Source organism: Oncorhynchus gorbuscha, linkage group LG16 (genome assembly GCF_021184085.1).
Source record: "Oncorhynchus gorbuscha isolate QuinsamMale2020 ecotype Even-year linkage group LG16, OgorEven_v1.0, whole genome shotgun sequence".
Lineage (NCBI taxonomy): Eukaryota > Metazoa > Chordata > Actinopteri > Salmoniformes > Salmonidae > Oncorhynchus > Oncorhynchus gorbuscha.
The window spans coordinates 24,610,307-24,624,157 of NC_060188.1; the positions used below are offsets into that span (position 1 = coordinate 24,610,307).

Sequence of the window (13,851 nt, forward strand, 5' to 3'; positions counted from 1 at the left end):
GGTAGGTTCCCAGGCAGTCTGGATGGGGTGATTTCACCCCTGAAGGTTTGCCCCACAGCCAACCCTGTGTGTTACAGTATAGCATTCTGCCTGCCTTTCCTGGCAGCCACACCAGGCACATAGCTGCTCTGTTCTTGTAATGGTTGGCTTTCACATGCAAGGGTGAGATGGTTGGGAGAAATATGGCATTCAAAACAGGCTCATTTAACATAAGAACTAGGAACAGAGGATTATTTTGTGCTTTAGCTCAACACACACCCCCACGCCCTTTCATTCACATCCAGTCGTTTCTGTGAAAAAGGCAACTAACATCAAATATTTGTGGTCGGTCGCACTCCTATCTCACATAGCTGTATGTGTCTTTATTGGTTTATTACTGTTATATAAACACACAAATGAGACAATGATATATTCAAGTCCCATAAGACTAATGTTGGTACAGTGTCAAAATAAACCAACAGAAATAAATCACTTTTTTCTTAGCAGACACTTCTAGCCAGAGCACTTGAACCTTTAGGTCACTAGACCAACCAAGGCTGTAACACAGTATAGCCTACCCTCACATACTGCTGGCACTCCTCCCTCAGAGAGAGACAGGGAGAGAGAGAGAGAGAGAGAGAGAGAGAGAGAGAGAGAGAGAGAGAGAGAGAGAGAGAGAGAGAGAGAGAGAGAGAGAGAGAGAGAGAGAGAGAGAGAGAGAGAGAGAGAGAGAGAGAGAGAGAGAGAGAGAGAGAGAGAGAGAGAGAGAGAGAGAGAGAGAGAGAGAGAGAGAGTGAGTGAGAGAGAGAGAGAGAGAGAGAGAGAGAGAGAGACAGAGAGAGAGAGAGAGAGAGAGAGAGAGAGAGAGAGAGAGAGAGAGAGAGAGAGAGAGAGAGAGAGAGAGAGAGAGAGAGAGAGAGAGAGAGAGAGAGAGAGAGAGAGAGAGAGAGAGAGAGAGAGAGAGAGAGAGAGAGAGAGAGAGAGAGAGAGAGAGACAGAGAGTGAGTGAGAGAGACAGAGAGAGAGAGAGAGAGAGAGAGAGAGAGAGAGAGAGAGAGAGAGAGAGAGAGAGAGAGAGAGAGAGAGAGAGAGAGAGAGAGAGAGAGAGAGAGAGAGAGAGAGAGAGAGAGAGAGAGAGAGAGAGAGAGAGAGAGAGAGAGAGAGAGAGAGAGAGAGAGAGAGAGAGAGAGAGAGAGAGAGAGAGAGAGAGAGACAGAGAGAGAGAGAGAGAGAGAGAGAGAGACAGAGAGAGAGACAGAGTGAGAGAGAGAGAGAGAGAGAGAGAGAGAGAGAGAGAGAGAGAGAGAGAGAGAGAGAGAGAGAGAGAGAGAGAGAGAGGGAAGAGAGAGAGAGAGAGAGAGAGAGAGAGAGAGAGAGAGAGAGAGAGAGAGAGAGAGAGAGAGAGAGAGAGAGAGAGAGAGAGAGAGAGAGAGAGAGAGAGAGAGAGAGAGAGAGAGAGAGAGAGAGAGAGAGAGAGAGAGAGAGGGAGAGAGAGAGAGAGAGAGAGAGAGACAAACAGACCTCCCATAAATGAGGGTGTAGAGACAGCCTGGACCAAGCTTGGAAAACCTCATCAGAGCTAGCCTGTGATCCAGTCGGCCCGTGTCCGTGGTGCTACACAGCCTTGAGGGAGGCCCTGCATGTGGGGTTCCGGCTACCTGAGAGAGAGAGAGGGGCCAGACCAGGGAGACAAACAGACCTGGCCCATAAATGAGGGTGTAGAGACAGACTCCTGTTTCTACTTTAACTGCACTGATGATTAAGCAGAGGGCTTTTTTTCATTTCCTGGAAAATCACAACGAGGGGCCAACATCATTTCCCTGTACAGTACTTTTCCTCTTAAACAGCCATCTATCCCCACCCCTCTCTCTGCTGCACACTGAGAGATGTGTCAACTGAATTACACGGAGCCCCTGCTAGCAGTCAAGTTGGAACAGTGAACTTTTTATTCTGGACGCCCTGCAGCCAGGGGCTGGAAAGGAGATTTACCTTTTACTGTGTATGGGACCTTGGAAAACCTCATCAGAGCTAGCCTGTGATCCAGTCGGCCCGTGTCCGTGGTGCGCTGTGTGTTTCTGTGGCCTGTGATGTTGTCTCTGAGGAGTCACAGCCTTGAGGGAGGCCCTGCAGCGGCCCGGCCTGGGGTTCCGGCCTACCTGAACATTAATAAACTCTGTTTCTGTTAAGGAACCCTCTTTCACCTGCCAGAAGGAACCGACCAAGGAATGGACCAAGCGTTAAAAGCACTGCCGTCGAGATCCAAGGAGCCATGCTCGGCAGACACGAGCAGGAATTGTCACTATCCTTCCTGGCCTGCCGAGCCTCCAGAACCTAGGGTTAATAACCCACCTTGCTACTCCGGGCAGCCCACTGGTCAGCTCTGGGCCTCGCTCTTTGATTGCTCTCGCCATCCGCATAGAACGACGGGTAGCTGTTCAAACACCACATGTTACTGCTGGGTCTGCTAAGTTTAGGACTCTGCCTCTGCAAAGTGCTTCAGAAAGTTTTTTTTTTTTTAAGTGAAAAGAAAAATCCAACTACTAATGTACAGTGCGCGCTCTGTATGAGGGTAGACGCCGGGCGGAGGGCCGGAGGTCAAATTAAAGGATAAGAAGAAGGTGTGAGTAATGTGATTGAGTTCAAGTTTAAACCAGGGAGAGGTACTGCCAACGTCAGACGAGCCCGATAGGAATGACTGAATGGTGTCGAAAAGCAATTTGTGAATGAGGCTCGGGCAGGCTGTGGCCCTCCCCTGCTCCTGGCTCTGCTTGGCCCTCGTCGACCCTCAACCAACTGGCCAAGTCCTGTTCCCTAGACATTCTGCTCACACCAGACACTGGAGAAAACTGGTGATGGAAATGATTGCCTGTGCCATTAAACCCCTACAACTCATCCAGAACGCCGCAGCCCGTCTGGTGTTCAACCTTCCCAAGTTCTCTCACGTCACCCCGCTCCTCCGCTCTCTCCACTGGCTTCCAGTTGAAGCTCGCATCCACTACAAGACCATGGTGCTTGCCTACAGAGCTGTGAGGGGAACGGCACCTCAGTACCTCCAGGCTCTGATCAGGCCCTACACCCAAACAAGGGCACTGCGTTCATCCACCTCTGGCCTGCTCGCCTCCCTACCACTGAGGAAGTACAGTTCCCGCTCAGCCCAGTCAAAACTGTTCGCTGCTCTGGCCCCCCAATGGTGGAACACTCTCCCTCACCACGCCAGGACAGCGGAGTCAATCACCACCTTCCGGAGACACCTGAAACCCCACCTCTTTAAGGAATACCTAGGATAGGATAAAGTAATCCTTCTCAACCCCCCTGTTCTTGTCCCTTAAAAGATTTAGATGCACTATTATAAAGTGGCTGTTCCACTGGATGTCATAAGGTGAATGCACCAATTTGTAAGTCGCTCTGAGAGCGTTCTTTCTCGCTAAATGACTTAATGTAAATGTAAATGTAAATATTGTCATGTTTGTCATTTATTATCTTGTCTTGTCCCTGCGTCTGCTAAATGACTTAAATTTTGTGCCTTCATCAGTAAATGTAAATGTTTCTGTTAAGTCGCGTTTGGGTCCTCTTTCAACTGCATGACAAATATGGGAAGTCTGCTTATAAATCCAATAAATAAATCCTCCCCAGTCTTATTGTGAGTAGGTACTCTCTACGAAAAGAACACTGTCACTGAACATTATCTCCCCTGTCTGTTTATCTAGGCCAGAGATTCCCAGACTTTTTCACTCACACTTATTTCCTGCAATGTGTATGTGTATTCATGTGACATTTGATGTGACATTTGAATGACTCAAACATTACAACAAAATCTATGGGCTAGTTGATCTGGACAAGTGATAAATATCTCTCTAATGTATACAATGACTGATATGACAAGATGAAAACTGATGATGCACTTCCCAATTTCAAAATCGCACTTTGTGCATTCCACTATTACAACTTTCAAGAGTATGTTGAAAGCCCCTGCCGATCCCTCGCCCCCAGTTTGGGAACCACTGATCCAAGCTACCTCTTAAAATGCATAGTCCCAAAGTTGATAGAAGGAGAAAAGAAGGAGGGAACGGCGTGCTTTTCAGAAGTCTGGAGGAGTCGATCTCGAATGGGGAGAGTAGACAGAGTGGAAGAGAGGGCAGGCAGGGGATGATTCATCCGGACTGGAGCTGGGGCTAGGGAAGGAGGGAGAGAGAGATGCCGTGATGTATTCGTTCCGTGGCTCACTTCCGCTCTCCTCTGGCACCACCACCACACCCTCCTCCCTCCTCCCCCTGCCTGGCCCTGCAGCTCTCCTGGGAGGCTGAGTAACCAGGATGAAATGCTCGGGCTCTGCCAACGTCAGCCTGAGGACCAGATGTGTGGCCTGAAGGTGGTGAGGCCGCGACGCAACGGAAACCAAATATAAACCAGTGTACCGTAACACCTCTGAAGACTCTTTTCTAATAAAGAGGGAGGAGGGGAGGGCAGAGGCATCGCCGTTAGCCGGTTAACGGGACCCACTTTCAGGCAAGCCAGGACTGGACCTGCTTCTTCCCGGTAATGCTGGCAGCTGTTGTAGACGGGCACAATGCCCGGTGGCAAACATAGCTAGGCCTAACTTCATATTGCATCTAGCAGAATGCTGAGATTTAAGTGGAAACATGGAAGGGAGAGAGAATGACGGATGTCCTCTCCTAAAATTAGTGCCCTGGCTATCTCAACACTGGAGGCATTCATCTCAGCCTGCCTGACTGTTTGGGCAGCTGTTGGGAGAGCAATTTCTTTGAATCCGGATTGTAAACATGTATGGGAAAGGTTCTGAACTGGCCTAGGCAGGGACCGTTCTGCCAGCCAAGCCTGCACAAGCGTCACAACTGAGTCATGCCTCCAACCTCAGCTGGAGCACAGGCCGGGCACAGAGCATCACTCCATAGTTTCAGTATTATGGCTGTTACGCTTCACAACCCTTCTTGGCACCGCAGAGGAAAACGTTGACGTAGTAGATGGTGGTGGTGGTGAAGATGTTGGGTGGATGTATCTGGAGAAGAGGGGAGACTCGTCACTCCTCCACCAGGCCTGTGGGTAGCTGTGGTCACCCCTGGCAGCAGCAGGGACCATTTAGCTAACAAGCTTTTAGAGAGAAAATGTTCCAACACACACGCACAGGGAGGGCTGGGAGGTCTGACCTACTGCCTCAAAGTGCGGCTTGTCCAACGCTGAACGTAACTGAGGCCACTGTGTAAACAGTGGAACTTCCCTGTAGGGCTTTCCCAGGACCAGGACTCATCTACGACACCCACCTTCCGACCCCACCCCCAAAACCACCATTGACACCATGGAAAGTTAAATATTACAGTTCACAAATCCTTTGATTTTCCTTGGGATGGACGGTCTTCGGAGTCTGTGCTGTAATGGTGCATACCACCCTGCATACCACTGCTAGCTTGCTTCTGAAACTAAGCAGGGTTGGTCCTGGTAGGTCCCTGGATGGGAGACCAGATGCTGCTGGAAGTGGTGTTGGAGGGCCAGTAGGAGGCACTCTTTCCTTTGGTCTAAAAAAAATATCCCAATGCCCCAGGGCAGTGATTGGGGACATTGCCCTGTGTAGGGTGCTGTCTTTCGGATGGGACGTTAAACAGGTGTCCTGACTCTCTGAGGTCATTAAAGATCCCATGGCACTTATCGTAAGAGTAGGGATGTTAACCCTGGTGTCCTGGCTAAATTCAAAATCTGACCCTCAAACCATCACGGTCACCTAATAATCCCCAGTTTACAATTGGCTCATTCATCCCCCCCCTCTCCCTTGTAACTATTCCCCAGGTTGTTGCTGCAAATGAGAATGTGTTATCAGTCAAATTACCTGGTAAAATAACAGCTAAAAAATAAATAAAAATCTTAGTCTGGGTCAGCTGAGGTCTAATGGTTGGCTCAGCTGTTAGTATTGACTGGTCGTATCTATATCCAGCACACATCAGTGAGAAGGGTCAGGCCGGGAGGAAACAGGATTAGCAGTAGACAAGAAATCAATAATCAATATTTTCTCGGGAGTTGTGTCCGGTTGTAGTTAAGGAGCTGATACAATCTCAAGTGGGAGGTGAGGCCTACTGTTTGTAGAAAAGGGTATGAACACACAATAACCTAAGTCACTGGTGCAAACCAAAGCCAGTGGTTTGAACAATAGGCCAAACCCTCATCACCACTCATTCACATAGCCTATGCTCACTGTAGTCCACATGATACAACATGGACGGCCACACAATGAATGTGAAATCAGATCATTTTTGACAGGGATGTTCTTTTGAGGTTACTCTCTTTGTTCTCTTTTGAGAAAGGAAGTGTGCAGCACACTATTGGGTAAATCCATATGAACTCATTTCAAAATCTTACAAACAGAGTTGTCAAACTATTTCATAATTTCTTGCACAAAAATGTTTTGAATAGAAATGTATATATTTGTAAAAATCTTTAACGTCAATTATCTAAAAACGTGTAAACTCCGATTTTGTTCATACGTTGTATCTTAGACCCGACTTCAGATCCTCTGAGGTGTTTGTGTTGTGCCGCCGTCGGTTGAGACACAACATGCTGTTGAATACAGGGTGGGTCAAATCAAATCAAAGTGTATTTGTCACGTGCGCCAAATACAACACGTGTAGACCTTACAGTGAAATGCTTGCTTACAGGCTCTAACCAATGGTGTGAGAAAAAAAAGGTATGTGTGTGTGTGTGTGTGTGTAGGTAAGTAAAGAAATAAAACAACAGTAAAAAGACATTTGAAAATAAGCGTATTAAGGCTATATACAGACACCTGTTAGTCAGGCTTATTGAGGTAGTATGTACATGTAGATGTAGGTATCGTTAAAGTGACTATGCATAAATGATGAACAGAGAGTAGCAGAAGCGTATAAAGAGGGGTTGGCGGGTGGTGGGACACAATGCAGATAGCCTGGTTAGCCAATGTGAGGGAGCACTGGTTGGTCAGGCCAATTTAGGTAGTATGTACATGAATGCATAGTTAAAGTGACTACGCATATAAGATAAACAGAGAGTAGCAGAGGGGTTGGGACGGGGGGGGGCACACAATGAAAATCGTCCGGGTAAACATTTGGTTACCTGTTCAGGAGTCTTATGGCTTGGGGGTAAAAACTGTTGAGAAGCCTTTTTGTCCTAGACTTGGCACTCCGGTACCGCTTGCCATGCGGTCGTAGAGAGAACAGTCTACGACTGGGGTGGCTGGGGTCTTTGACAATTTTTAGAGCCTTCCTCTGACACCGCCTGGTGTAGAGGTCCTGGGTGGCAGGCAGCTTTGCCCCAGTGATGTACTGGGTCGTACGCACTACCCTCTGAAGTGCCTTGCGGTCGGAGGCCAAGAAATTGCCGTACCAGGCAGTGATGCAACCGGTCAGGATGCTCTCGATGTTGCAGCTGTAGAACCTTTTGAGGATCTCAGGACCCATGCCAAATCTTTTTAGTTTCCTGAGGGGGAATAGGCTTTGTCGTGCCCTCTTCACGACTGTCTTGGTGTGTTTGAACCAATCTAGTTTGTTGTTGATGTGGACACCAAGGAATTTGAAGCTCTCAACCTGCTCCACTACAGCCCCGTCGATGAGAACGGGGACGTGCTCGGCTCTCCTTTTCCTGTAGTTCACAAATCATCTCCTTAATCTTGGTTACGTTGAGGGATAGGTTGTTATTATGGCACCACCCGGCCAGGTCTCTGACCTCCTCCCTATAGTCTGTCTCGTCGTTGTCATTTCAATCATAGAAAACAAATCTGAGAATGGACCTATCCCTTCAGACTAGCTGCAGCTGGTACACCATTAAAAGGGCAATTCAATGGCAATTTTAAGTTTTAATTACTATCTCAAAGATGGCCGCCGGTCCACCCACCGTCGAATGTCAAGTGGTCATGTCTATAATATTATCTATCCTTCAATGATTTCAATAGATTTCCTATGGAGGACTGACATTAGCCTAAGATGTAAAACAACATATCCTATTCAAGTCAACATTCTCTGATATGTGGACCTCCAACTATCTTTGTGGTACTATTTGATTCTCATTTTAGTACATTATCAGACAAAACATGACACCCACCTGTATTCAAGAGCATGTTTTGTCTCAACCGATGTCGGGCACAACACAAAAACCTTAGATTATGTAAAATAGTGTCTAAGCTACAAAATATGCAAATATATAATAAATAAATAAAATATTTATAAAACAGTTTGACAACCCTGTTCGTAAGCTTGTAAATGATATCAATCTCCACCGTTTATCTTTTCCAGTGATGAAGACATGTCTCATGTCTCATGGTATGGTGGGGTATGCAAAAATAGGTCCACTTTGAGCACCTTGATCTCTTGAAGGTTTTGGTATTCAGGTCCAAAAAGTAACTTTCTGAGCAACGGGCAAATAAGCATGGAAGGTTTAGTTCAAATCAAAAGGGGTGCTGTCAAAAAGTGAGTGAATTCATATGGATTTAACCCACTGTAAGTCACAAAGGGGTAATGACAGAGAGAAGACATGATTGAGGGGCTAAGAGGGGTGGAGACAGTTTTTGGACCTGGATATGCATGGCTAGGTTTGATGGGGGGGTTATGCAATATGGTGGGAGGATGGGCACAGGAGGTTGGAGGCACCTTAATTGGGGAGGAAAGGGTTGTGGTAATGACTGGAGCGGAATAAGTGGAATGGTAACAAACACATCAAACATGGGTTCCACGTGATGAATGCCATTCCATTAGCTCCTTTCCAGCCATTATTGTGGGCCGTCCTCTCCTCAGCAGGTCTTACTTTAAACCCATCAAGCGTCCTTAACCGAGACATACTACAATAACCCTGCATTGATTGAGGAAATGGACCATGGATGGAGTTTTTTTTAGCTATCACTGCCAGACAGATGGTGCATAATGATCAAGACATGGGATGTTTGCCAAGAACAACTCTCCAGTACAGACACCTCTCTGGATCCCCCTGAGCACCAGATGTTCCTCTTATCTCCGGACCAGACCAGTCTGTTAGTGCCATTGGATTGATGGGAAGAGACCTGCCTATCCATCGCAACTCAAGACCATTTCCATAAAAAAGTATCTCCCTCCAGTTTCTAAAGCATACGTGTGTAACAGCTGGCAGACAGGAGAGATGATAGGAATGGATATAGACTATCTATCTTCAGAGGTGAACAGGAGGGGAGAGTGGACTATTCGGCTGGATGTGTGCTTCATGTTCTCGTTGTGGAAGAAGACATGCTGCCCAAGTCAAGCTAAGCACTGCAAGCAATACAGAAAATATGACTGAAAGCTTAACATGAAGAAATATGAAGAAATATTGAATTAGGCCTACAACTAGAGGGCTTGTTATGCTGCAGTCAGTAATATTGACTTTGACAATGAATTCTAGGTAAAGCTCCTTTTTAATGGACATGTGAGGAGGGTACAGTACGTTGTGTACTAGATTGAGGTGAAGAGGTTACCTCAATACAGGGTAACAATGACCCCTCACAAGTGGGCGGACAATGCTGAACTCTCTGTGCCCGATTAGAAGACTGACATTACGGAGAAGACAAGGCCACAGTCTTGTTTGCCATACAGTGGACGGAGGCCACAGGATCGATGCCATTCAACAGTAGGCTTTTTGGTTGCATCACACTGTGTGAGATTACTCAATGTTGCCCAGGCTTCAAAGAACAGGCCAAACACACATTCTGTCTGTCTGCGTGCCCTGTGTCCATGACAGTGGAACTGTATTTTATTGTGATGGAGGGAGCAGGTCACATGAATGACCTGACACACTCCCTGTATCCTAGAAAATGAATCAGTCAGGTCAGCATGATGGTAGTAGTACCACTTCAAAACTGTAAATATGGGCTCTGTAACAAAGCTGATCTAACACAACCTCTAGTCTAGGCCTATCTTTGTGAACATAGGCCTGCTCATTCCTGCTTATGTCTGCATGTCACCATTTTAATCCATCCTCGATAGGATTCTGAAGTGGAACATGGTTCTTTTGTTTGCATGAATAGACCTTGCCCCGGCCCAACTCCACATCATTGTCCTGCTGCTGAATCCATAGCCAGCCGTGAGTGTATTCATGAGCTGGTGTTCAGGGCAAAAATAAGGAAGGTGAGTAACTAGGGTGACAAGGAGTTGTGTAGCCAGCTATACCACTCTGTGATGAGGAATGAAATTGGTTCATCGACTTATAGCTGCCACTTGTGTGTTGCCCTTCAAAGCAAGCTGCACCATTATTTATGCTGGCTATGTAGGTTATGCTTAGTTATAACTATGTTCTAACTCAGCTCACTGGTCACCATAACAACACCCACCCGTAGCACACGCTCCAGCAGGTATATCTCACTGGTCATCCCCAAATCCAACACCACCTTTGGCTGCCTTTCCTTCCAGTTCTCTGCTGCCAATGACTGGAACGAATTGCAAAAATCACTGAAGTTGGAGACATTTCCCTCACTAACTTTAAGCATCAGCTGTTAGAGCAGCTCACAGATAGCTGCAGCTCTACACAGCCCATCTGTAAATAGCCCAAGCAACTACCTACCTCATCCTCATATTGTTTTTATGAACTTTTTTTTTGCTCTTTTGCACACCAGTATTTCTACTTGTACATCATCATCTGTACATCTATCACTCCAGTGTTCATTTGCTAAATTGTAATTACTTTGCTACCATGGCCTATTTATTGCCTTACCTCCTTACTCCATTTGCACACACTGTATATAGATTTGTCTACTGTTATTGACTGTACTTTGTTAATCCCATGTGTAACTCTGTGTTGTTGTTTTTTGTCGCACTGCTTTGCTTTATCTTGGCCAGGTCGCAGTTGTAAATGAGAACTTGTTCTCAACTGGCCTACCTGGTTAAATAAATGTGTTCTCAACTGGCCTACCTGGTTAAATAAAGGTGAAAAAGAGAACTATGTTATAACATGTGCATGTGTCATAGTAAGCAATCAGATTCAAATACAATTTATACTTTGTGTACTCTCAAACGTGTTCCATACAAGTTAAATACTTTTTTATAAACATGTAGCGTCAGCCATTGTGGTGTGTTATTATAAATTGGTATGTCTCCCTATGTAGCAAAATCCCATCTGACTGACATATTGGCTGTTCTTTAGTAGACATGAAGATGTGAATAATACATAGGCTGTGCATAGATGCGTATGACAGGTATTAACAACGACGTATAACTGCATCATAGGGGAGGAGGGGGCAGACAAATCATATTAACATGGTAATACTAATAATGCATGCAGATAAGGTTACTTACACGTCCGTTGCAAGTCAGATCCTCCTTGTTGCGCAACTCAAAAGATTCTTCCTCCTCTTTCTCCCCATAGTCCCGTCCGAGCAAATTGAAACCCTGCCTGCAGCACAGAAACCAACAAAATCCTTGCACAGGCATTCAAATCGGGTCAAATCAGGTGTTTTCGACTATTCTTGTCGTAAAGTCAACATTCAATGTCTGGCCTCTGGGGTTACGCGTGTACGTCTCACAGTACGTAACTAAATCCAGAGTCGCGTGAGGATAACATCCAAGTTGAACAGCTTCTCTCCATAGACTTCCAGAGGGAATATGACAAACAGACACATACGCCAAAAGAACTGTCCAACACTAGCCTATAGAAGGAACATAGAAGCTATCGAAGAGTTCAACCTGGTGAAAATTAGTCTGAAAGTTATGTCAAATCTGTCCTTCCAAAAGACTAGTTGTTGCCTTGTCCCGAGACTTTGCTCGTATCTGAAGTCGTTGCGCAAGTTATCACAAGCTAACTAAAATACCAATGTATCTACTTTGAAGCCTAAATACCACTACTGGCTGACAAAACCATGAATATTGTAAATAAAAGACATATAAAGAAATCAATATGAGGAGCGAAATTCGTGTTGCCTGCTACTATTCACATACTACAGTGTTGTAGCTAAACTAAAGGGTAGGCAGGCGATTATGACTTACTTGACTTGAGTTTGAACAAAAGCGTGCCAGAGATCAGCCAGCCTTGAATGGGCGGGTCGAGCCATCCCCTCATTTCGAATGCGAAATATAACTGGCTGGACTATAACACGACCAGAAAAGGCACGCCTATCTTACACGCCCCCTCTTCCAACAGACTATTGCGTCACATGCCTCTTTGATGACCTACGACTTTAGCATCCTTGCCCATCATTCTTGAGAAAATATGTTTTCTTTACCACATGTCTACTTCATGTTTGTGTGAAGGCTACTGTAAATACTGTGTTGGTAGGCCTAAGCCAGGACTTGTGTAAATGTGTATTTACATGCTGTTTTTTTCTGGTTGATTTAGCATGTGTGCATGTGTGTTGTGTGTTGTGCGTGTGTGAGTGTGTGTGCATGCCTAATGGTGATGTTAATACAGGCATTTGCCCTCGGAAATACAAGAAATGCCTCAATAGGAAGCAGATGGACTCTCTCCCTTTATTCTCTATTCCAGTAAACTCCCTTCAATGACTTCACGGGCAGTTATGGTGATCACTGATCACTAATAGACAGAGCTCTTCTTCCCAAATGTTAACAGATAAAAGCCTGTCTGTGACTTTGTTTGGGTTTGCACTACAAGAAAGCATTTTTCTCTACTTGTGATATCAGATTGAACTCATGAGTGTATTACTTTGTGGTTGGAACTTCTCAATCATGACCATCAGATTTGATCAGAGTATATCTAGATGTGTTATTAGCCAATATAAATTTAGCAAATTATATGTGTTATTCTGTTCCAGAGTGAATATTGATAAGTAATTACCATACAATATAGCTTTGACACTAGACTAGATTGGTGTATGAAATTTGCTTTGAGAGCAATTCAGGAGAACTAGAAAATAACCAACACCTCAAAACTTCTATCCACATTCCCCTGACTTACATAGGCCTACAACCTCTTAAAATGGTCCACACGCACACAATGTCGCAAAGAAGGCACGACATTACCTCTTCCCCCTCAGGAGGTAAAAAATATTTGACACAGGACCTTAAATCCTCAAAAAGAGCATCTTGACTGGCTGCATCATTGCTTGGTATGGCAACTGCATCGCCCTCGATCGCATGGTGCTAGAGAGGCTGGTGTGGAGAGCCGAGTATATCACTCCCTGCCATTCAGGACCTCTATATCAGGCGGTGTGAAAGGAAGGAGAATTGTTCAAGACCCCAGCCACCCAAATCATAGACTGTTCTCTCTGCTTCCGCACGGCAAGCAGTTCCAGAGAAACAAGTCTGACACCAACAGGCTCCTGAACAGCTTCTATCCCCAAGGTGTAAGACTGCAAAATAGCTATAAGACTGCAAAATAGCTATAAGACTGCAAAATAGCTATAAGACTGCAAAATAGCTATAAGACTGCAAAATAGCTAACAAAATGGCTACACAGACTTTCTGCATTGACCCTTTAATTTGTATTTTTGCACAGACTCTATGCACACTCACAGGACTCTACAGACTCACTCACACCCACTCACACTGACACACACACACACACACACACACACACACACACACACACACACACACACACACACACACACACACACACACACACACACACACACACACACACACACACACACACACACACACACACACACACACACACACACACACACACACACACACACACACACACACAGTAACGGAGTTCGTCAGTTGAAAGAAAAGAGTCAGACCGAAATGCAGCGTGTAGGTTACTCATGACTTTAATGAAAATAAATCGCGGTACATGGAATAACTGAAACTAAATACAAAAACAACAGAACGGAACGTGAAACTAATTACAGCCTATCTGGTGACTACAACACAGAGACAGGAACAAACACCCACAAAATACAAAGCGAACTCGGGCTACCTAAATATGGTTCCCAATCAG

The 13,851-nt window shown here is 45.5% G+C and overlaps 1 protein-coding gene across 2 annotated transcripts in view; it reads right to left on the reverse strand.

The window, feature by feature from the left end:
* The window catches only part of LOC123998974 (unconventional myosin-X-like), a 54,169-nt gene extending 42,246 nt beyond the window's left edge, over positions 1 to 11,923 (reverse strand). For both annotated transcript variants that reach the window (XM_046304268.1, XM_046304266.1), the window contains exon 1: positions 11,247 to 11,923. In XM_046304268.1, coding sequence (XP_046160224.1) covers positions 11,247 to 11,381 — 135 coding nt within the window. In that variant the 5' untranslated portion in view covers positions 11,382 to 11,923. The remainder of the gene's footprint in view (positions 1 to 11,246) is intronic.
* Between the last annotated feature and the right edge of the window lie 1,928 nt (positions 11,924 to 13,851).